The sequence below is a fragment of the Podarcis tiliguerta genome (assembly GCF_965153285.1).
Source record: "Podarcis tiliguerta genome assembly, chromosome: 4".
NCBI classification, from domain to species: domain Eukaryota; kingdom Metazoa; phylum Chordata; class Lepidosauria; order Squamata; family Lacertidae; genus Podarcis; species Podarcis tiliguerta.
This window is the reverse complement of record NC_139537.1, coordinates 13,735,201-13,760,237: the sequence shown is the minus strand read 5'-3', so window position 1 is coordinate 13,760,237 and position 25,037 is coordinate 13,735,201. Positions and strand designations below refer to the sequence as shown.

Sequence of the window (25,037 nt, the reverse complement as noted above, 5' to 3'; positions counted from 1 at the left end):
ACTGTGGTCTCTGAAGCTTATAAAAGGACTAGGAGGATCCATGCAGGCGAGAAAACACAGTGGCTCTTAGCCAAGTCTCTGCAGTGTGGAGTGTGGACCTCTTACTCATGGTCAGAGAGAAATGATGCTATGATGATCAACATATAGGAAGATGAGTAGACTCCACAGGTGAAAGGGCAATGCCATGTCCTTCTCCATGGTTGATGATGCTCTGCTTTCCCCTGAGCAGTGATCTAAAATGGCCAGAAACCTACACAGATAGGGCAAGGGGATTGTAAAGATCACATTGGTTTAGGGTTGGATGTGGGATCTCAGTGGGATTCTGCTCACAGGAACTCTGGATCCAGCCATTAACTTCAGGGGAAGGGTGGTGGCTCGGTGGTACAGTAGATGACCGTCCCAGGTTCAATTCCCAGCATCTCCAGGAAGAGCCAGAATAAACCCCTTTCTGAAGGCCTGGAGAGCTGCTGACTTCAGTGTAGGCATCATTGAAGTAGATGGACCAGTGGTCTGGCTCAGAATAAGGCAGCCTCTTAAATTCCTGTGTAATGCCTGACAGCATTTCAGGGTTGCATGAATCACAGAACACCATAGAATGCCAGTGGATCTTTTTTTTTTGAAAAATAGGCATGCATTTGTAACCCAATGTAATATTTCAAGTTTTTAAACAATGCACAGCATGCTTCTATTATGAAGCAGATACATTTTAGCCCTGTTTAGTATAGTCATATTTAACTTTGCGTTGTTTCTGTTGGGAATTTATATTTCCTTGTCTGGATTGCGTATGCCATTATGTATTTTGGCTTTTTAATTGTTGATCTCAATATGCAGCATACCTGTGACACAATATGCTGTGGTTGTATCTGACCAAGGCCAACTGAGAGTAGACTCATCAAAATTCTAAGTAGGACTTAGTCAGATACAACCCAATGGGTAGCATTGCACTACATTTTACTCTGAGTAGGCTCATTGAAAGTAGTGGACCTCAGGCGGCAAAATGTCTTGGGCTGGTCCTAGCAGTGTCCAGTCTTAAGGATCCTCTTCTATATTTGCATACTGTTCTCTGGGACCAGGTTAATTTTGACTCCCAGCCTAAAACCCTGAAGAGCTGCTGCCAAACAGTGTAGACAATACTTAGCTAAATAGTCTGAGTCTGTATAAGGCAATTTCCTTACAACTCAACTGCATGATTTGTCCTTTTTGTTCGAAAGGTACGAGATCATGAACTTTAAGAAAATGGGAAAGGACTACTTTGACTATATCAACGTTGGGAGTTGGGACAATGGCGAACTGAAAATGGACGACAACGAAATTTGGGCCCATAAAAATTCTGCCATCAGATCTGTCTGCAGCGAGCCATGTGAGAAAGGAGAGATCAAGGTAAATGAAGGTCCTTTGGAGTTCATGATGCGCTCAGGGCTTCTGGCTCCCAACCAAAGCCGGGCCCCAGCTTTTGGCAAGCGTTGAAAGCTAATCTGAAAATGGGTGAGTAGTTTTAGCTCAAGGGAAGTGTTGGCTGATCATATGGAAATAGCATCCATAAATAGCTTCAGCCCATTTGGTAAAATATATGTACAGGAGAGAGGTGTATAAAATGTGAACGGGGGGTGGAGGCAGGTTAATTTTCTTTTAAAAAATTGCATAAAGCAAAATATTTTTGCAGACATTGAAATGTTGATGTGTTCTTCTTAGGTTATCCGCAAAGGTGAAGTCAGTTGTTGTTGGACTTGCACACGGTGCAAAGAGAACGAATTTGTCTTCGATGAATACACATGCACAGCTTGCGAGTTGGGTTCTTGGCCCAACCATGAACTCACTGGTATGTAGATTATGATCTTACGAATGGGACCTGCAACTGGGGTGGGATTGCTCTTTAATTCACACTTCCCAAAACAATATGTGGACAGAAGCACACCTACCCATTGAAATCCACACCTCCCTGAGTTATGCAATGCCCCTTTCTCAAGCCAAAAACTGTATACAAAAATGTGCATATTAGGGGAAGGTGTGTGTGGAAATGCACATATTGCTGAAAATAGCAAAGAGTAAGGTGTTCTGCTAGGGAAAATTGGTAGCAAAAAAAAAATGCTTATTGGGCAAAATTGCATGCAAATGAGTATATTATGAGGAATAGGCATTATAATTCTGATGAATTTTTATAAGGATTTTTTTAAAAGTTCATGCAAACTTGGGTGGAAATGTTGCAAATTGAATTTAAAAATGTGAAACTAAAATTAAGAGATTCACCCATCCCTACTTGGAACAAAATGTTGTGGGGTGTTGTCCCATTCAAGGTTTCAGCCAGCCATTATGTCTTCCAGGAAACTATCTTCTGTTCCTGTCCCCCTCGGTGCCCTATGGAGGAAGGGGCTTCACACTCAGCTTTCTGTGGCCCCTTCAGCCAACAGGATTGAACGCTTTGCTCATCAGTTGCCGAGTGGAGAGTTCAATCCTGCTGGGTGCTGCTCTGCAGTGCGTTCCCTGTGGGGAATATGCAGGTGAAGCAAACCTTTGAAGCCAGCAGGATTGGAATGGAGAATTTGGTCCTATGGGGACTGATGCTTCTGCGCTCTCAGCATCTGCTGCCTGAGGCAGCTGCCTCACTCTGTCAAATGGTAGGAGGGTGATGAGAGGGAGCTGAGACCGAGGAACAGAGCCTAGAAGAAGCAGATACTTCCTTCTCCCAGGATATGGCTGCCTTGGCTGGGTAAACAGTCTTCCCATCTTCCATTTTACTTCCTGGGGAGAAGAATGCAGCAATGAAATCCAGGTAGGGCATCACCCCAATGCTAGGGGTGGAGGAACCAGAGTCAGAAGGGGAGGTCACCACTTGGTCTTGAAGGACCAGGCAGCACTCCCATCACTGGCAACAGGTACATCATTCCCAACAAAGTGAGCATCTGTGGACCCAGTAATCTTGTAAGGCACAGGAGTCTTACAAGTAAGCGTTTCTTGCCTTGTCTTTCAAGACTTGGCAGGTGAGCGTGCCTACCCATTGGGACAACTCTGATCTTGGACTCCTTACACTTCGACCGCTGTTCCCCAACCCATGTAGCCTTAGCTTCCCTGCCCTCTAGCCTGAATGTAGCAGCCTCTGGGACTCATTACCTGCTACTGAGCCTGTTAGGTCTTCTCTGCTCTCAAGTCAGACCTCTTCCTTATTTTCAAGTAAGAACCTGTGTCATTGTGGTCTGGGCCAGAACTGCGACAATCACTGCTACCTCCTGTGGGGGCTGAATTCCATATTCTTTGTCACTCATGGAGCAACCAAAACAGAGAGTTACTTCCAGAAGCTTTGGAGGCAAGGATGGAGAGAAGATGCAATTAATTCTTTACCGGCCTTTGATTTATCTGCAGGCTATATCGGCATTTCTCATTCTTAATGTCCTCTAAATGTGTTGGAAATTTGATTTTTGAGGTGAGAACAAGGAAGCTCGGTATTTTGGAGTCCGTGAAATGCCTGAAAGGCTTCTATTTAATTGCAATAGACTTCAAAAATGTGCTTTTTCCTATAGTTGGAAGAAAAGTATCTAACTAATCTGATGGAGTAAATTAAGGACACCCCTGCTTCCTGCCCCCCCCCCTTCTCCTTTTCCTGGATCACAGTTCAGCCCTTTAGCACTTCAAGTGTAAGCTAGCAAGAAGTTCCCTGAAAAGCAGCCAAAGGAAGACTTACCCTAAGCATACTAATGAGGTGCTGGAGAACAATCCTTGATGTGGAAGCTGAGTTGCCAGCTCGATTCTTACTGTGCTGCCACCAGATTTCACCTAGAGCAAAAACAAAGGTGAATTCGGAGGGTCTTTCTCAAGAAAGGTCTTTGGAGGAAGCCGCTGAGATTGGTGAGCATTTCTCAGAGGTCTTTCACAAATCCCTCCAGACAGATCTAGACAAAACAGGTCCCTAACAGAGAACCAGGTGTGGTGGTTAGACTGTCAAACTAGGACCTGAGAGGCCAGGATTGAAATCCTTGCTCAGCCATGAAGCTCACTGGGTTAACTCCAGCCAGTCGCTGTCTCTCTGCTTAAGGTACCTCACAAGGATAAAATGGGCAGGAGGAGAACCATGCATGCTACTTTGAGTTCCTTGCAAGAAGGGTGGAGTGTAAATAACCAATGTACCATTCACGCAATCTGCAATTAGCCATCACAAAAGTTATCACTCAGTATTCTATATGGCATGACTGGATTCTCTTCATAACTTTTTCTCTTCATAAATGGGAGTACACACTCCCATTTATTCTGCATCCAGTGCACTCCTACCTCTGGTTTGGGAAGCAGTGTACACAAAATAGCCACAATCCATAGCTACCATGTATCTGTCATCTCGTTTCTTACTCAACGTTGTGTTTTGATGCATTGTTTCCCCAAAGCAGCTTCAGTCTGTGAATAAATAGTGTGAATATGAAGTAAAGAACCAGGCTGGTGTAACGTTTAGAGGACGTTATGGGTAGGTAGCCATGTTGGTCTGCCGTAGTCAAAACAAAATAAAATAAAAATTCTTCCAGTAGCACCTTAGAGACCAACTAAGTTTGTTATTGGTAAGAGCTTTCGTGTGCATGCATACGAAATCTGAAGAAGTGTGCATGCACACGAGAGCTCATACCAATAGCAAACTTAGTTGGTCTCTAAGGTGCTACTGGAAGGGGGGGAAATATATTTTGTTTAGAGGAAGGATTGGATAGGAAAACCCTGATTCCAAACCCCATACAGCCATGAAGCGCATTGGTTGTATCTCAACTTTAACCTACCTTACAGGGCTGTTAGGGGGATAGCATGTGGGGGAACCATTTATGATGTTCTGGGTCGCAGGCAGGAAGGAAGGAAGGAAGGAAGGAAGGAAGGAAGGAAGGAAGGACTCTATCTTGGTCAAGATTCAATGGGTTGGTTTGATTTAAGCTGCAATCCTAACCTGGAAGTAGGCTCCATTGAATTCCATAGGATTTACTTTCCATAAAACTACAGAGTGGGAGAGGATGAAAGGCAGCTGTTAATGGAGAATATAATTCTACCCCTTGTGACAAGGTTGACTGGGAACGTGTGTGTCGCTTTTAATAATTGAAAGGATGGCTGGTGTTCAGTTATAGAGTGCACTGAAAATGCAATCGAGAGGACTGTGAGAGCACAGGTGAGGTTTTCTCAAGGAGCTGAATACTTGACTAAGCATCAAGTAGTTTAAGATATGAGCAAACCCAATGCCAGCTGGCTTGTAAGGACTCAACAGGGGGCCCCAAAGAACAGCAACAACAAGCTTAGAAGAGCAATCAAATATCAGCTTTATGAGTAACAATCAAGGAGCTGCTGGGAAGGTCAACTGCCCCGAGGAGGATTATATCAAACTAGGAAATCTGCATGAAGTAAGGAAAGCAGGAAGTGATTTTCTGAGAAATTTCTTTTTGTGGACATGGAATTCCCAGTTGGATTTGCACAGGCCAGTTCCTTTGGAATTCCCTCTCATCAAATATGAGTCAGGCCCCATCTCTGTTGCCTTTCGGCATCTGCTGAAGACCTCCCTCTTCTGAAACAATTTTCCAGTTTGCACCTGCATTTTAGATGTTTTCAATCCAGTTTGCACCTGCATTTTAGATGTTTTCAATCCTTTGTGCATTTGCCTCACTGAATCCTTTGGGAAGAAAGGTGGGATATACATTTAAATAATGACAATACAAATGATAATCATTTGACATGCCCACTGCAAGAGTTTACGTGTATGGGTGTCTGTGTTAACACATTTTGGAAGAACAAGATGGCAAAACACAAGCTGTGTCTGCTTGCAGAGGTTTTGCATCTCCCCCAAACGAAAGAGTAGGGAAATGGCATAGGGGAATTTATATTCCAGCACCGCAATTTATATTCCACCACTGCCTTTGGTTCTTTTTTTAAAAAAAAAATCCACATAATGCATCTTAAAAAAACCACATTCTTATTTTTCTGTGACTTCCCATATCACTTGAAAAGACGTTATATCTCAGCTCTTTGAGCTGCCTATTTGTTTCTAACATTACACAAAGTATAAAATATAAACTTGAAAATTTGTTCTTCTGTTGCTCGAGATATAAATCCATTTCGTCTTGAAAAAGAATTAAAGCATTTACTTAAGTAATCCGAAAAGGGGTTCTGGTCTTCTACAAACACCTCATTTGTTAGAGTCTCTTAGTCTAGCAGTTAGTTTTGCCATTTTGGCATAGTCCATTAGTTTGTTAATCCATTCTACTTTGGGGGGTATTGCTGTTTCCTTCCACTTCTGCGCATACAAAATCCTCGCTGCCATTGTTCTATACACAGATGCCTTCGGTTCTTTACTCCGAGGCTTCTTCCTCACTGACTTATTTTTCCTTCCTCTCCATGCCAGGTTGTGATTTAATTCCAGTCCAGTACCTCCGCTGGGGCGACCCAGAACCGATTGCTGCCGTTGTTTTCGCCTGCTTGGGTCTCCTGGCTACCATGTTTGTCACCGCGGTCTTCATCATGTACCGCGACACTCCGGTGGTCAAGTCGTCCAGCCGAGAACTCTGTTACATCATCTTAGCCGGCATATTTCTGGGTTACCTGTGCACTTTCTGCCTCATCGCCAAGCCTCAGCAGATCTACTGCTACCTTCAGAGAATCGGCATTGGCCTCTCCCCGGCTATGAGCTACTCTGCGCTGGTGACGAAAACAAACCGCATCGCGAGGATCCTTGCCGGCAGCAAGAAGAAGATCTGCACCAAGAAACCTCGCTTCATGAGCGCCTGTGCCCAGCTGGTCATCGCGTTTATCTTGATATGCGTCCAACTGGGCATCATCGTTGCTCTTTTCATCATGGAGCCGCCCAATATAAAGCACGATTACCCGAGCATCCGAGAAGTGTACCTGATCTGCAACACCACCAACCTGGGGGTCGTAACTCCCCTCGGATACAATGGCTTGCTCATCTTGAGCTGCACCTTCTATGCGTTCAAGACCAGAAATGTCCCCGCCAACTTCAACGAGGCCAAGTACATCGCCTTCACCATGTACACCACTTGCATCATCTGGCTGGCCTTTGTGCCGATCTATTTTGGGAGCAACTATAAGATCATCACCATGTGTTTCTCCGTCAGCCTGAGCGCCACGGTGGCTCTCGGCTGCATGTTCGTGCCAAAGGTCTACATCATCCTTGCCAAGCCCGAGAGGAACGTGCGCAGCGCATTCACCACCTCGACCGTGGTCCGCATGCACGTGGGGGACGGGAAGTCGTCTTCTGCCACCAGCCGCTCAAGCAGCTTGGTCAACCTTTGGAAAAGGCGGGGGTCGTCTGGAGAGACTCTAAGGTAATGCTTGCTAATATAGAGGGCTTTGGGGTGCAGGTTTTCCAGGGGCTGCAGGAGAAGGGATAAGAGGGGCCATCGTGAATTTGATCACCCTGGCCATGCCCTGCATCCCAACAAGGGTGAAATTATTCAGGGTGGTCTAGCTGGAATCTACCTTTAAGATTCAGAATCCACGTTTCAGCCCAACCTGCAACATGGGAGCTGCGTTGAATAATTTAACTTTCAAATTAATTTTATGTTTACTTTATCTTTCTAGATCTCTCCTTCTTTCCCTTTCTTTTTTCCTCTGTCTCCTACTTTTCTCTTATCTCTGTCTCCTTCTATCAGCCTTTTCTGCTTATATCAATAGCACTGATACAACCCATGCTAGGTCAGATCAGGATCCGTTTATGACTCCGGAACCACCAGTTGAAGGCAAATAATTTAGTCTTGTGCTGTGTTGAAACCTGTCCTCCGACTTCTTGAAATTATCCCTCCCCTGCGAAAGAGACTTCAATTTCCCCCCATTCATTCTCATGGCATGGAATTTCAGTGAGTTCAGACTTTTGAGCTTACTTTATTGTTGTGAGGTGTCTGAGGGTGGTGTGTGGAGTTTTTTCCTCTTTCTCCATAAATATTTCTCCAGCATTCTGCAGCCTCCCTAGTTGCCCACACTTCCTGATCTAATTGCTTCATCATGTCTTCCTATGAGCTTTAACTGTAGCATGGCACCTGGGAAGGGTGCAGGGCGCAAGCCACTGGTGAGATGATTGAATGAATGGTAAACATTCCTCAACCACCTCAAAAGTATGATAAAAGCATGAAGCAAGTCCTGTCTCCCCATCCATGAGAGCTTCACTGATCACTTTCTCTTCCCATAATTTTTGAATGCAATTTCTTTTCTCATTAATTGATGGGAAACAGTTGCAAAAAAAAAAAAAAAAAAAGGTTGAGAAATTTTCAGCACAGCACTAGTTGGACAGAACAGCTAATATAGCACTGAATGTATGCAAAGGACCACTTCTGAAAGAATAACTTAACATAGCAGTCCTGTAATATCTTGTTAAGATGGATGCCTGGCCTTCTGCACATGCTCTTCCGGAAGCCCATTCTTTCTGGGGTGTTGACTTACCGGTTATTGTCGGTATGTTCATATTGAAACTCAATGGATGAGGCTAGTCCCTGGTGTCTTTGCTACCATATTTTTGCTGGGGGATAACAGAAAAGACCCATGTCATTTGCATCTCCCAAACACCTGCATCTTTCACAAATTTTGTGAGCTACATAAGTTTGCATTATGGGATGTGGGCGCATGCAATTCAGGCCTATGCATCATACTTAAAAGAGACTGGAGTTTAATTGAGAGACAACCTGTTGCCCTCCAGGTGTCACTGAACTCCATCTCCCACCTGCCCCAGCCAGCATGGCCAATGGTGAGGAATGATGGGAGTTGGAGTCCAACAACATCTGGATGACCACAGGAACCCGGATCCTGCTTTAATTCATATGCTAGCCTCTGAATAAAGGAAACTGGGATGAAGGTAGCTCACAATATGGAGCCGGGGTCACCAATGTGCAGGTTGTTATTATTGGGTAATTGGGGGAAAAATAAACTTGTTGTCAAGTGGCAGAGTAGCTTACAGAAAGAAAGAAAAAAAGCCTAATAACTCTTCTGGGTAACTGAATAAATTCTTTTAATAAATATTTAAATGAAGAACATATTTACATTCTCATGTTCATACAAACATGGGTCCAATCTCAGTTCCCGCTTCGCACTTAAGCTCAGCAGAGTTCTTTCTTTATAAAGAAATCTCCTGGACAGAAGTCTCCCTGTTTAAATTATAGGGATCACCCTCTGTCTGGCTTATTACAGGCAGAGACACACTGTCTTTTCTGTGTCCTGTATTCTCCTCACAGACACACACCACAGAGATACAGTAACAGCGACCAGTAACAGAAAGACAGACAGCCACAAACTGTCAAAGCATACCTCCCATGTGACTATTAGCCAATCACATGAGAGATGTACCTTGACGACGCCCCCCCCCCCTTTTAAAAAATACACATAGCAACTCAAATCAATATTCCCATTTCAGGAAAATTAAACATCTAATATCCTTAAAGCAGGTACCAGTGTGCCTGCCAGTACCTTCTCTGGTACCCACAAGAAGTCTCAGTAAAAATCCTTTTAAACCCCTGCAATGCACTGGGAATAGTTGGCTCTTCTTGCTGAGTTCCTCATTGCACAGGCTTAAGCAATCCTGCACTGAACATGCCCTCTTAGGCATGCCCAAGTTCCACTGCATGCCAGGGCTGGTTGCCCACCCTCCCATTCTGAACAGAGGAGAGGTACAAAGAGCTTCTCTCTGTGAGTATGTGTGGCGGTGGCTGGTGCAGGTGTTTTTCTTCCATCTCCACACCATTTGGTAGCCCTTGCCTCTTTTCTCCTGCTCTTTTATCTGTGGTCGGCATTTTGTGTTATGCCACGTAGCCTTGGCTGCCATTTTGTGTTGTGCCACATTCCTGCGGCAGCCATTTTGTTACTGACTTCCTCTGCACACTACCCACTGGCTGGTAAAAGGTTGACAACCGTTGATTACACAAGGTAAACCAAACAATAACAGAAATACATAAAAGTAATCAGCATCGCTTGTTTGTATTTATTCATACTGCCAAAATTGCTTCTAAGTGTGGCTTACAACTTTAACATCAGTACATGATTAAAATGCACAATAACAGTTCCCTCGGGGCACTAAAGAAAGCTTAATTAAAACATACAATGGAACAAGCGATTAAAGAACACGACAAAGTTAAAGCAGTTGGCTGCCCCCCACCAAAAAACAACAACCCCCAGTTAAAACAATACACTCAGAATTTCAATTCAAAGGAATGCTGGACTGAACAAGTGTGTCATCAGAAGCCAGCAAAATATTGATGTGGCCTCTTGCATTTCAGCCAGGAAGAGCATTCCACAACACTGGTGCCATGAGTGGAAAAGCCACCCTCTGTGTGGCTCCCACGAAAGACTCCCCACAAGTGTCCCTATTTTCCAGGGACAGTCCTGGATCTACAGAAGCCGTTCTGGTTTCTGATTTGATCCTGGTATTTTCCTTAGGATGTGCCTATTTTCATCAGAGAAATGTTGATGGGTATGTTGGAAGCCGCCCAGAGTGACTGGGCAACCCAGTCAGATGGGAGGGGTATTATTAATATTATTATTATTAATATTGAATAGGACATCCCTATTTTCATTGGAGAAATGTTGGAGGGTATGTCACAAGCTGATAAGCATGAGGCCCAGCAAAGCTAACTGGGTTCCATTAGCAGATTGTAGTGACCTTCCCGAGCAGAAGAGGGGATAAGATCAGAGGAACATGTTTTGAGAGCATTTCAAGATCAGTATCAACAATGCATTTGAAACGTGACATGATTAGACTAAGCAGAACCTGAACAACCAGCAGCTGCAGATGTGCAGCTAAACGTACAGTAAGATAGCCATCCTTCCAATCCAAAGTACTGACATGCCTGTTTGCAAAGGAAAAGGAAATACGGGGCAGGCTCCATCACTGGCCCATCCAGACCTGTTGAGTCAGCCGCGCATATGCCAGAAGGAGACAAACAAGAGCCTGTAAAAACACAAGGAGTGCAAATTGCTTCCTCTTGTCTTTGAAGCTGTTAATCCAAAATCCCTTTCTCTCTGCCGATTGTCAAGCACGCTGTGGGCTTACTGTAGCTCCCTGCACTGTGAAAAGACAACATAATTGCTTCGTAACCAGAAATTAATCATTCACCATTCAGTAGATAGGATCATTAGGAGCTATTTTTGGAATTTCCATGAGTGTTTTCCAAGTGATTCAACTAGTATAAATTTGCTCTTCGCATGCCGTTCCTTCCTACTCTTTGACTCTCTCCCCCGCCCCCTCCTCGCCTGTCATTATTTATTCTGGTCGCTTCTTAACAGTCTGCTGAACTTGAACTGTCCTCATGCTGACATCACTTCCTGTGGTCACACAGCTTCCATACTTGTTACTTTCCTCCTGCTCTCAAGACCTGAAGCTGCTTCTTCTGAATCAGGGACAGGGAACCTGGTGCCACCCCGACCCCACCCCGATGTTGTGGGGCGCTGACTCCCTTCATCTTTGACCATTGGCCCTGTTGGCCAGGGCTTATGCGAGCTGTGAGGCCACAAGTTCCCTATTCCAGCCCTTAGACTGTGCTTTGCACCAGTGATGTGCTGAAAATCTCTCATCTCTTTTTCTCTACCGTTTTCCATTAACCAACAATAAAGGGAACTGCATTTGAAAATTAGGGGAGGGGAAATTTCAGTGACATTTTCATGGGTGGGTTGAAATCTTTTTGGTTTGGATTTGAGTGTTTGTTTTGTTTCTTGCTAAGTTGACCTTAGCCTCAAGGTTGCTTTATGGTGCTTGTGAGTGTCCCTTTGGTTCATCCTAGGAATCATCTCTCCAGTATTTAGTTTGTTAGTTATTACCAGCGCTATTTTTCTAGAAAAAGAGAGGCGCCGGAACTCACCATGAACACCTCTGGATACAAATTTAATTCATTTCGGGGGTCCATTCTTACCCCAAAACATTCGTATCCAGAGGCGCCTGTTCTGCACAGGCGCGCACGGCGGTAGCCCGCTTCTGCGCAGGCGTGGTCGACGGAAACCTTTCTGTGACTTCCACGTTTGCTGCATGCGTATCCTGAAGCATGCACAAAGGGGGCGGTATGTAACCCGAGGTTCCACTGTCATGGCAATGGTGCCCACCTGAGAGTGGCTGGAACTGGTTATTACATTTGCACCCCAAGGAGCTCAAGGTGGTGTAAACACCTCTCCACTTGCTCCATTTTATCTCACAACAGGTAGTTTATCCCATGTCAGGTAGTTCAGGCTGAGAACAACTGGCCCAAGTTCACCCAGTGAGCTTCATGACTGAGCAGAGTCTTGAACCCTGGTCTCCCAGGTCCTAGTCCAGTGATCTAACCATGACACCACAGTCAGCACTCTTCCTGGGAGCCCACGATTTCTTGACTTTCCTGTAAGGATGGGAAGGTGGGGTGGCTCGAAGTGAAGTCTTTTAAAGCCATTGGCATGGGAATTCTTTTCAAAAGGAAGGACTTTGCTTAGGTAGCACAAGAAGCCACTGTAAGTTAAGCCGGCGTAAAGTTACGCCATACCCAAAACTCATTCAGCAGCAGGGTTGCTGCTGCTCTTCCTACGCCTGGCAGAGGGAAAACAAGCCTTTAAAATAATGTTCTACTCTGAGTTGCCAGGTCATACGACCGAGCTACACAGGCTTAGGGTCCAGCTTAAATCTCCCCTTTCTGGTTCCACCCCTATCACAACCTAGAATGCCCCTTTCAACAGATTTCAGGTCAGTCGGCTGGGCCCTGGCAGAGCTCAGGTGAGCAAGTTACTCTGGTGTATCTTCAGCTGAGACAGGGTTGGGGACTTAACAGCAGCTGAGTCAGAGATTTAGCCTGCTGAGCTGGAGCAGACCTTGCCGTACAATTGCACCCCTGAAAACAAAACCAGCAAGTGTACTGATCTCAGGCACTCAGTTGCCTGTTTTCCCCTGACTTCCCCACCCTTCGAGATGAAGCCCAGGGGGAAGATGTCATGAGGTAACTGCTCCCATGGGGCTTTTTCAGATCAGGAAACGCTGGCAGCCGTGGAGGCTGCAGAGTGCTGCAGAAATGGTTAATGGACAGGAAAAGACACGCACCACCCCCAGCCACCTTGCAGCGATAAGGTAAGCAGCTCAACGCACAGAAATGGTAAAGAAATTTCCTAGCTTCCTCCTGACCATGAGGCAGAGCGAAGGAGACAGAAGCCTCTTTTGCAGGAATGGGAAACTTTTCACAAAATCGGAGGACAGGTTTCAACGCACCACTCTTTGGAAAGGCTGAAAGGCTCCTTCTCTTGGAGCAGAACTGCCGTGCCAGGGAAAGCTTCATCTGTTGGATGCCTGCCTGCCTGCCAAGGAGCCCATTACAAAACCCCAGAGACCACTCTTCCAGAAAACAGCTGTCAGTCTGTCAAACTTTTACAACAGCAGGCAGGACAGCGTTCTATTATGTTAAATTTGGCAGATTACCTTCTCAAGCGCAGGAACGCAAACCGCTTCTTATTTAATGATCAACCTGTAAATAATTCCAAAGTATAAATCATGGGTCTGTTTGATGTTTGGCAGCCAGCTCAAGAATCCATTCAAGCCAACACTGAAGTGACTGGAAGCCAAAACAAAATAATGCAAAAAAAACAAAACAAAAAACTGGGAGGGGGCTTTGAATTGGAATGACGTGGTTATATTTAGATGGTACAGAGTGTTGTAAAGGAGTGAGTCATGCCAGTTCTTAAAGAAACATGTAGTTTAAGTCACGCCAGGGCATAGAAGAACCTCTATCATTAGTACAGTGCTCTTTTGATGCTAATTGGTGGCCCGGCCACCTTGCTTCAAAGGCTTGTCAAAGAGATAGCGCCAGGGCTCCGTGCAGAAGTTGGCATGTTGTCAGGCTGAGAAGGAGAGTGAACAAAAGCAGGAAACTGAGCGCAGGTTTGCGTGGCCTTTTCTCCTTTTCCTTTCTGCGTAGGATGCAGTTTAAGGCAAGAGTCCCATAAAGTTCTAGGGCAGCAGAGACACTGGGCCATAACAGTTGCGGTAAGGGCAAGACTCCACCTAGTGGCGAGAGAGAGAGAGAGAGAGAGAGAGAGAGAGAGAGAGAGAGAGAGAGAGAGAGCCCACTAGGAATGTGTGGCTGTCCCTTATCTCCATTTAAAAATGACTGGAGGGCTTGCAAACATTGCCTTTGACTACATGGGGAAATCTCAAAGGCTTTTTCAAATGTTCTTGAACCCCTGAGTTGCGTCACTCAACTGAGGTGAAGACTTTGCAGCCCAGAATCAAGGCTTCTGACAGTAATATCAGCATTTTTTTTTTGTTTCTCTGGCTGATGGTTCATGAGATCCATAGGGAAATGGGGCAGAGGACCAGCTAGGGTTTGGGGGTATGAACAGAATCGGTGTGAAGGAGCCTGCTTACGGCACGTTGTGCTCACCTCAATTCTGCTTGCAGTCATTTGAGCAGATGTGTTTGTTTTGAATGCTTCATCTCCCCTGTAGCCCATCTCAAACCCTCCAAGTGCCCCTATTTCCCAGTGACAATCCCAGATTTACAGAAGCCATCCCAGTTTCTGATTTGATCCCAGAATGTCCCGCTTTTCCTTAGGACATCCCTATTTTCACCTGAGGGTACGGAATTCTGCAACTCCTTGAGCCAAGGAGATAAATAACCTTTAGAAGGCATCTAAAGGCAGCCTTGTATAGGGAAGTTTTGATGGTTTATTATGTTTTCACATATGTTGGAAGCTACCTAGAGTGGCTGGGGCAACCCAGTCAGATGGGTGGGGCATAGACTGTGCTTTCCCCACCTTCATCCACTCATTTCTAACTTTCCTGCAGTTCTTAAGGGTCATCTCCCATACGACTCCCCACCCCCGCAAAAACACACCTTCTGTGCTGAAAAACATCTGATGGAAAAAGCCAGGGGGCTTTCCTATGAAGGACCCTGGTCTGGCTACGATGCCTGTGACTTTTCCTTCCTTCTCCCTCCCTCCCTCCCTCTGTTGGTTAAGTGTCTCAATTATAGCCCCTGAATTAGCCAGGGCTGCAGTCTTGAGTTTTCCTTGCTCTCACCTGGACAGAATAGAACTTAACCTTCTCAGTGCATGACAGCTAACATGTGGCCCTTGCAAAGGGAATGGATTTTTTAAAAAGTGCTTTGGGAGCTAGTTTTGCTGCACTTGAGCTGTGTGCCTTTACCATTCATCAAGGATATGGGCTGACAAGTTTGCAAGCTAAATTTTGTGACCGCTCAATAAAGCAATGAGTTGTTTAATTGTTTAGGTAAATCCGTTTAAGGATCTGCTAGTTGATTGAAATGATGTCCCTGATTTACTGGATAGCAATTGTATGTAGGCATAGATACGGCTGCATTTTTAATACACATACAAATATTGGACATGATGGGCATCATTTTTGAAAAGGCCTTCTCCGTTGTGTCCGATATAAAAATGAATGGCTGTTCTTTGACCCGTAAGGACCTAAGAATCAATCATTACTAGCCATGCTGGCTATTGTTCTACCTCCACTGAGCGTAAGCCTGTGAATGCTAGTTGCTGGAAATCACAAGTGGGGAAATCACAAGTGGGGTTTTTTCACTCCAGTGCTGCTTGTGGGTTTCCTATAGACATCTGGTTGGCCACTCTGAGAACAGGATGCTGTACTAGATGGCTCCTTGGTCTGTACAAAGCAACCTTTCTCAATGTTGAAAAACGTTGGTCTGTTGGATCAGACCCAAGGCGCATCTAGTTGTCATGGACTTGTTGCGTGTAGAGGATTGGTGGAAGGAACCAACTGGGGAACCACCAAGGGAAGAAAGCTCAGAGCCTGGGGAGACAATGGGAGAGGACTGGGAAGAGAAGGTGTCAGAAGCTGAAGAGGTAACAGGGCTTAGTGAGCTGGGGAAGTCTGTGACAGAGACAAATCCAGAATTAAGAGGCAGGTGCTGAAACAGGGGAGTGAGAGGAGAGAGGCCAAGAGGCAGAGATGAGTCAGGCTGTTGAAGAGTCATGGGTGTCTTCTCCTCCTGTTTCAACAAGCTTCCCTCGCCCTTGTCTCCCAGAACCAGAAGAGAGCTGAAATGGGCCAAGCAGCGGCAGGCTGCAAGCAGGCGGAGTCTCTAACTGCTTGGGGAAGGCCCTGGAGAGGAGGGGACTTAGACGGCTTTGGGGAGACAGGGACTTTCAGTCTGAGCAACAGATCCATGGGGCCAGACCTACCAGAGATGAACTGCTGTGCTCATTAAGCCTGACACTCAGCCAAGTGTGTGAAGTACGTGTTTTGCCTAATAAAGAGTTAAGTCCAGCTTTGACAGTGTGATTTACTGCTGGTTTGTTCTAGCATTCTGTTTTCACAGTGGCCTACCAGCTGTACCTGGGAAACCTGCAAGCAAAGCATGTGTGCAATAGCAATCTCCCCACTCATGTTTCTCAGCGACTGGTATTCAGAGGCATAGTGAGCAATATGCTCCTGGGGAGGACTGTAGTTCAGTGGTAGAGCTTTGAATGCAGAAAGTCCCAGGTTTGATCCCCAGCATCCCTAGGTGAGGTTGGAATGTTGCCTGCCTGAAACACTGAGGAGCCTTTGCCAGTCAGTATAGACAGTGCTGAAGTAGAGGCACCAGTGGTCTGACTGAGTGTAGAGCAGGGTACTCCATACCTTTGATACCAGAGGCAATACATATCTATCACAACTAGTAGTGATCGATTTGCCTTATCCTCCACGAATTTGTCTAATCCCCCCCTTTAAAGCCATCCGAATCTAAAACCTCACTGGCAGATAGAGTCCACAGATGTAAAATTGCCAGCGACAGCGAGAGCAAATATCCAGATCCCTGGGGATCTGAGAGTGGTGTTGCGAGGAGACAAAACTGATTTTGACAAAAGAGCACTTAATTGGTTTATAGGCGGACCGCACTGAAAATATTTCAAAGACTACAAAGACCCCTGGAACGAAGCAGCGCATTTAAAAGAAAAAAGGAAGAATTGTTTTAGAAGTATAGGTGGTGGGGGCTGCAACAAAGTGTTGCAGTGTCGAGTGCACATTCCAGTCAGCCAGGCATGCACACCATTCACGAAACTCCACTGCATTCCATTCTGTTATTTTACCCTGGTTGTCTATCTTCAGTGCTGCGCCCCCCCCCCGTCAGTCAGTACTCTGCGACTACTGAGCATGCTTAGTCCCCACCTGACTGAGAAATGCTGAGAGCCAGTCTGGTGTAGTGGTTGAGAGGCCAGTCTTGTAATCTGGGGAACCGGGTTCGCGTCTCCGCTCCTCCACATGCAGCTGCTGGGTGACCTTGGGCCAGTCACACTTCTTTGAAGTCTCTCAGCCCCACTCACCTCACAGAGTGTTTGTTGTGGGGGAGGAAGGGAAAGGAGAATGTTAGCCGCTTTGAGTGAAAGGCGGGATATCAAATCCAAACTCTTCTCCTCTTCTTCTTCTTCTTCCTTGCTGGGCTCTCCCAGTTATGGTTTCATTCAAAAGAGTTTTAATGTGCTTCTACAAATCTTGGCATTGCTCTGGTCTATCCGATACTTCCCTCTTCTGCGAAGATAGTGCTATTTAGGCTACGTCAGCAACATTTATTCATTTAACAAAAGTTATATGCCACTTGATTGTAGACAAACCTCTAAGTGGTGTACAAGAAATGATGTCATAAATAAAAACAGTTAGAAACAGCTGGAGGAATTTGAAGATAATTAAAACCAGCAAAGAAAAAGATTAAAGCATGCCAGTATCCAAGTGCCTGGTTAAGTTTGCCTAAAGAAAAATATTATTTAGCAGGCGCTGGCAAGAGAACAGCGAAGGCTTCTGCCTGCTGTCAATAAGCAGGGAATTCCAAAGGTGGGTGCTGTCACACTAAAAAGTTATGGAATCATAAAATGGTAGCATTGGAAGGGATCCTGCAATGCAGGAAATCTCAACTAAAGCGGAACAAGTATTATGTGGTACCTTAACAGTTCTGCAGATCAAAGTGGCTGAGTGAGCACATATGGGGTAAGATGATACTGCAAGTAAGAAGAGTTTGGATTTGATATCCCGCTTTATCACTCCCCTTCAGGAGTCTCAAAGCGGCTAACATTCTTCTTTCCCTTCCTCCCCTCTGTGAGGTGAGTGAGGCTGAGAGACTTCAAAGTAGTGTAACTGGCCCAAGGTCACCCAGCAGCTGCATGTGGAGGAGCGGGGAAGCGAACCCGGTTCACCAGATTACGAGTTCACTGCTCTTAACCACTACACTACACTGGCTCTCAAGTAACTGGTCCCAAGCCGTTAAGAGCTTTATATACCAATAGTAACACCTTGAACAAGGCTCAGTTAACAAATCAGCAACCAGATCTCGAAGCAGAGGTGTCATATGCTGACAGGGTCTCCTTCTCAGCAACAGCATTGCAGCGGCGAGAGAGAGAGAGACCAAAGGCCCAGCAAGCTGAAAATTTATCCTTGCCTGGGCGCAGGGCCAAGCACCACTATTGGTCAGTTGGGACCGTGCCCAGGGGGAAAGCCCCCTAATTCCTGCCACCATTGGCCAAATTGGTGGCTGGAGGACAATCCAGCCTGCAATAGGCTGGTTCACAGAGGAGGGTTTAACTGCAGTATCTGGACCAACCACAAGGGTGTCAGGAGTTCAGCCTACACTCGAGTAGGACTCTGGCAGAGACACATGCCTGACAGGCATGTTTCCTCCCTCCTGGTCAATCATTCGGGAGCTTCAAAAGCTTTCTTCAGCCCGAACATCACAGCAACCAATGCCAACCGACATCAGCACACTTAGGGATCCACAGAGTTTGTGCAACTTGAGTGGCAGACCTCAGCAACTCAGCATTTTGGCTAATCTACTTTATTTACATATAAACACACATGGAGCACTGCAGCATGGCTCCCTCTCTAGCATCAGACAGCAAAGAGAAGAAAAACAAAGGACAATAGTCCCACTTCATGGAACACAGTAACACAAACATCCTGTCTCCGTCACTTCCCACTCTGTGGAGTCAAAATATATACCATCATGTGAAAGTTAACAATCCCATGACTGCAATCATGGAGCAGGAATTCTAACATCGAGAAGCCCATGTAGAGGGTGTTTCAGTAATCCAATCTTGAAGTCACCAATGCCTGAACTTCCAGGGTCAAGCTCTCCCGGTCCAGGAATGGCTGAAGCTGCCGTACCAGACACAGCTGGGGGGAGGGGGAGTGCTTCTAGCCATTCATGTTAACTGGGCTTTCGGTGATGTCACTCACTCATTCCGGTGATGTCACTCACTCACATTGAAAACAGAAGAAGTGACAAGGAATGCAGACGGTGTGGATCTCACATGCACTTTGATATCCGTTGGGATTTCACAATTCCCTTCACAGGGAACCATGGTTCCCATTCAGTATGAAGGAGAAATTCATTTCAGCCTGCATTTCAAGTCGAACCTAACTAGGTTGCACTTTCCAGAACAATATGTGAACTGAAACAACAGCCACCCTTCAAAAAAATCCACACTTCTCCATATTTTGTGCTGCAGCAAGTAATGTGTACAAAAAATGCATTTTTTTGTTGCATTAGTTGTGCACAATGATGCATATATATTAGTGGGGAAAAATATGCATAAAGTCTTTATTATTAGGTTTTTAAAAATGTGTACATTAGGTAAATTGCTTACAAAAATGTACATTAGGAGAAAGTCACACTAAAATGCTGGTGAATTTTCATGAGGACTTCTTTTATAATCACAAACTGATCTGAAAATGTGGAGATCCAAAATGAAGATTGGGGATATAGTGAGATGCTGAAATTGGCAGCATTCATCCAGCCCTCGTTCCCATTGATTGGATGAGCATTTTGTGGTTATTAGGGCTATATACCCCCATCCACTCTGTTATTTGTGTTATGCACAAGTAGTTGCAGCAGCTTAAACTGGATCAGAGCCACTGTTCTCATCCAACTCTCGCAGTGTTCACCTTCCTTTGAGGATGGCTTATATTTCTCGCAGATTGCTGTGCCACACAATCTAGGAGTGTGGAGGTTGTTTGATGGTCAGACTCATTCATTCCGTATAGATAATTTATTTCAGGTACCTCTCTGGGCAAGTTTGATAATGTGATTAATTAAAATTAAGGGTTGCAGAGGAATAGCTGGGTTGTCTTTGTGAAATTGTGTGAAGGATATTAGATCTGAACGATTTTGATGAATTGCTCTTAAAAAAAATGCTCCATCGTATAATGAATTGAGCTTCTCGTACACTATGATTACAATGGATTTTAATTTACATGCCGGAGAGTGTTCCATGGCATAGATTTGATTAAACCATTTTTGACAGAGTGATACAAATTGTTTGGCTGAATGAATGGAGTGCGCTGCTTCAAATCCAAGTTCAGAAACTTTTTTTAAAAAATGAAACTATATTGGTATATTTGTCACTCTTTAATGCATTCAAGGCCCTTATATACTATCTTGTTGAAATCCTTCCAACAGGTCTGGAAGGTAGTTCAGGATTGTCACTCCCATTTTCTAAGTCAAATTTGAGAGGGTGGGGGGTTGACTGAGGCTTCTCAATGAGTTCACAGTCACGATTCTTGAATCAAGACCTTTCTGAATCATAATGTGGTCTTTTTGCCACTATGTTGTTGTTTAGTCATTTAGTCATGTCCAACTCTTCATGACCCCATGGACTAGAGCACACCAGGCACTCCTGTCTTCCACTGCCTCCCCCAGTTTGGTCAAACTCATGCTGGTAGCTTGGAGAACACTGTCCAACCATCTCGTCCTCTGCCGTCCCCTTCTTCTTGTGCCCTCCATCTTTCCCAGCATCAGGGTCTTTTCCAGGGAGTCTTCTCTTCTCATGAGGTGGCCAAAGTATTGGAGCCTCAGCTTCAGGATCTGTCCTTCCAGTGAGCACTCAGGGCTGATTTCCTTCAGAATGGATAGGTTTGTTCTTCTTGCAGTCCATGGGACTCTCAAGAGTCTCCTCCAACACCATAATTCAAAAGCATCAATTCTTCGGCGATCAGCCTTCTTTATGGTCCAGCTCTCACTTCCATACATCACTACTGGGAAAACCATAGCTTTAACTATACGGACCGTTGTTGGCAAGGTGATGTCTCTGCTTTTTAAGATGCTGTCTAAGTTTGTCATTGCTTTTACCCCAAGAAGCAGGAGTCTTTTAATTTCATGACTGCTGTCACCATCTGCAGTGATCATGGAGCCCAAGAAGGTAAAATCTCTCACTGCCTCCATTTCTTCCCCTTCTGTTTGCCAGGAGGTGATGGGCCCTGTGGCCATGATCTTAGTTTTTTTTTTATGTTGAGCTTCAGGGCATATTTTGCGCTCTCCTCTTTCACCCTCAATAAAAGGTTCTTTGATTCTGTGCTGCACCATAATGTTCAACTGGGCATGGTGACATGTGCTCAGATGTCCCCTCCCTGCAGTCTGGCCCATTGCCCTGACCCAGGCCCCTGAGACTAGGCCAACCCAGGGACCACCCACCCCAGACTCAGATCAATTTTGGAGTGGGCTAATGTTTAAATAGGTTTTTATTAAACCCTAATTAAATAGGGACATGGGTGGCGCTGTGGGTAAAACCTCAGCGCCTAGGACTTGCCGATTGTCAGGTCGGCGGTTCGAATCCCTGCGGCGGGGTGCGCTCCCGTTGCTCAGTCCCAGCGCTTGCCAACCTAGCAGTTCGAAAGCACCCCCGGGTGCAAGTAGATAAATAGGGACCGCTTACTAGCGGGAAGGTAAACAGCGTTTCCGTGTGCTGCGCTGGCTTGCCAGATGCAGCTTGTCACGCTGGCCACGTGACCCGGAAGTGTCTTTGGACAGCGCTGGCCCCCGGCCTCTTAAGTGAGATGGGCACACAACCCTAGAGTCAGACACGACTGGCCCGTACGGACAGGGGTACCTTTACCTTTACCTTAATTAAATATATGGTATGTGGGAAGGAGAGATGCCGAGTCTCATTGTGCTTTCTAGGTCTTTTGGACTCCAGCTCCCATCAGCCCCAGCCAGCATGGTCAATGGTCAGGGATTATGGGCGCAGCAGTCCAAAAGCATCTAGAAAAGACCAGGTTGGGGGAGGCTGGGCCAGCTCATCCACATCTGCTCTTGGTGGGTCTTTTGGGAATCTCAGGAAAGTGCCAAGTTTCTGAGAGCTGCTATCTGAGCTGTTCTTTGAACTAGAGCTGCCAGGAAACAGTATTTGAAATTTGCCAGGCGCATTTTGCACCTGCCAACCTAGCAGTTCGAAAGCACGTCAAAGTGCAAGTAGATAAACAGGTACCACTCCAGTGGGAAGGTAAACGGTGTTTCCATGTGCTTCTCTGGTTCGCCAGAAGCGGCTTAGTCATGCTGGCCACATGACCCGGAAGCTGCACGCCGGCTCCCTCGGCCAATAAAGCGAGATGAGTGTCGCAACCCTAGAGGTGGCCACGACTAGACCTAATGGTCAGGGGTCCCTTTACCTTTATTGGCATCTTAAAACCAAGTAAAGATGCCCAGGCAGCAGAATGGCGCCTGACCAGAATGGCGCCTGATGTCTCCACCATCTGGAAATGCATGCCTAGGGGATCCCTGGATCTTGCCTGTTTTCACACACTAGCAACACATCCCATAGAATTCTATCCGTTATATTTTATCTGCGCAATCAGAATGGATTTCAGGAACCTAAAAGCCATATTGAAAAATACGACTTTTGAGCTGTCTGGCCCCAAAAATTGCAACTAGGCATTCCATTTTGGCAACTGTTTAAAGAACCCTTTGGTGCCTAGCTTATATATCTGAGGTTCTGAAGTGAACTAGAGGCATCGTTCAAGCAAAACATGAAGTGTACCAGACAGGGAACTGTCTGATATGTCACCTAAACCAGCTTTTAGCTAAACCAGCCACTCTGTTGTGTTCTGCAAGCAAGCTATACGGTATGTTCTGATGCTGATACATTAAAACCTGAAAAACACAGTCTGAGGCCATTTCAATGTCTATGCTGATCTCCTGTGAACGGGTCATAGAAACTATCTATTCTTTTTTTTTCTTTTCGTGTTTTTATCAAATCTTTATTAATTTTCACATAGACAAATATACACAAGTTACATAACATATAAAACAGAAAATGATACAAATGAATAGAAATGATGAAATAAGAAAACAAAAAGAAACAAACATAAACTAATACAATATATTACACTTACATGACAGATTAAAATATATAACTTCCAATAATTCTCATTATACCACTTATATTATCTGTATCCCTTGCACATCATATTATTTTGTTTTGTGTATGTATATATAATCCACTATTATATTTTATGTAATTCTTGGTTACCAGTATCACTCTATTTCTGCAAGTATCTTATTGTTCGTACAGTACATTTTTAAGTATTCTTTAAATATTTTCCATTCCCTATATACCTTCTGGTTTGACACTCCTCTAATTTTTCTATTTCTATTTTGCTAGTTGCAGGTATTCTATCATAAGAATTTGCCACTCTGTAATCTATTCTATAGTGACACTTTTCAGGAGGAGATACGTACAAGAACGTGTCAGTCCAGTGCCCAGGCAGACCTCTGCCTGTAGATTACCGCTTCGCAGGCAGCTGGGGAATCATTTTTTTGCTTGTGTAAAGCACAGGCGGCAGTTACACGTGATTGTCTAATTACAGCAGCTTTATTTTTAAAGGGTTACTCCCATAGATGCAACTAAACAACTAGATAATGAAATGGTACGCTTGGCTTTAAATGAGGTCTCTTGAAACTACGTGGGCGTAGGAAACTCTGTATTTCTTTCAACGCTTATTAGAGATGGGGGAGCAATGGTGTCATTCGGGCTCTGCTGAAACCAGTGGAGACCTAGCCGCTCCTGATACTTCCATCAGGGGAGAGAAGCAGAGCCAAAATCTCCTTGTCATGGCACCTCCACCCCCTGCTATGAGATGCTCTATACCACCTTCCCACTCTTAGCTCTGAGATGAGTTCTGGATGGGTATTTACATAACCTCCCTGCTTCCTCCACAGGTAATATTTATCGGAATACTCCACCCCGGTGTAACCAAATATGAGGCATGTGGTGCGATGCAATTGATTTATTAAACAGAAACAATAAACGAGTACGTTTCCGAGCACAATTCAAAGTTTTGGTGCTGACCTTTAAAGCCCTAAATGGCCTCGGTCCAGTATACCTGAAGGAACGTTTCCACCCCTATTGTTTAGCCCATACACTGAGGTCCAGCTCCGAGGGCCTTCTAGTGGTTCCCTCGCTGCGAGAAGCCAAGTTACAGGGAACCAGGTAGAGGGCCTTCTTGGTAGTGGCACCCGCCCTGTGGAACACCCTCCCACCAGATTTCAAAGAGAAAAACAACTACCAGACTTTTAGAAGACATCTGAAGGCAGCCCTGTTTAGGGAAGCTTTTGATGTTTAATAGGTTATTGCATTTTAATATTCTGTTGGAAGCCACCCACAGATGGGCGGGGTATAAATAATAAATTATTATTATTATTATTATTATTATTATTATTATTCCTTGGTGTACACCCAACTTTCTTTATCTCATATCGTAGAATTGTACGTTGGAAGGGAGCCTGGGGGTCATCTAGGTCCAAGCCCCAGCAATGCAGGAATCTCAATGAAAGCATCCACAACAGATAGACAACCAACCTTTGCTGAAAATACTCCTCCACCTCCCAAGGGAGTCTGTTCCACTGTCAAACAGAAAGTTTGCCACCAGAAACTTCTACCTGATGTTTATCCAAGAAAGTTATTCCTGATGTATGTCCAAGAAAGGATTCTCTTTTTCTTGTAACTTGAAGCTATTGATTCAGGTCCTTACCCCCCTCCCAGCACAAGAAAACAAGCTTGCTCTGTCTTCCATATGTTGGCCTTTTAGATATTTGAAGATGGCTGCCATATCGGCTCTCAGTCTCCTCTTATCTAGGCTAAACACATTACTTTATTGCAATGGCTGCTATAAAACAGATCCTATTTAAAAGACCGAATCTGCTTCTCATCCACCATCAACTTCCACGCCATCAGTCACCTATTCCCTGACTCCACTCTCACGGTTGACTCGCCATCAGCATTCATTTTTGGAAAAAAAAATATATTTTTATTGCTCAATGTCCACATAACAAATTATCAAACCATACAGTCACCTACATACCGGTA

The 25,037-nt window shown here is 45.1% G+C and overlaps 1 protein-coding gene across 5 annotated transcripts in view; it reads left to right on the top strand.

Moving 5' to 3' along the window:
* Positions 1–25,037, top strand: part of GRM5 (glutamate metabotropic receptor 5) — a 247,489-nt gene that overhangs the window by 203,036 nt on the left and 19,416 nt on the right. For 3 of the 5 annotated variants that reach the window (XM_083436136.1, XM_083436134.1, XM_083436135.1), the window contains exons 6-8: positions 1,212–1,380; positions 1,693–1,819; positions 6,350–7,289. In XM_083436136.1, coding sequence (XP_083292262.1) covers positions 1,212–1,380; positions 1,693–1,819; positions 6,350–7,289 — 1,236 coding nt within the window. Of the gene's footprint in view, positions 1–1,211; positions 1,381–1,692; positions 1,820–6,349; positions 7,290–12,923; positions 13,025–25,037 lie in introns of all 5 variants that reach the window. The other 2 variants (XM_083436137.1, XM_083436138.1) reach the window with 1 other exon arrangement.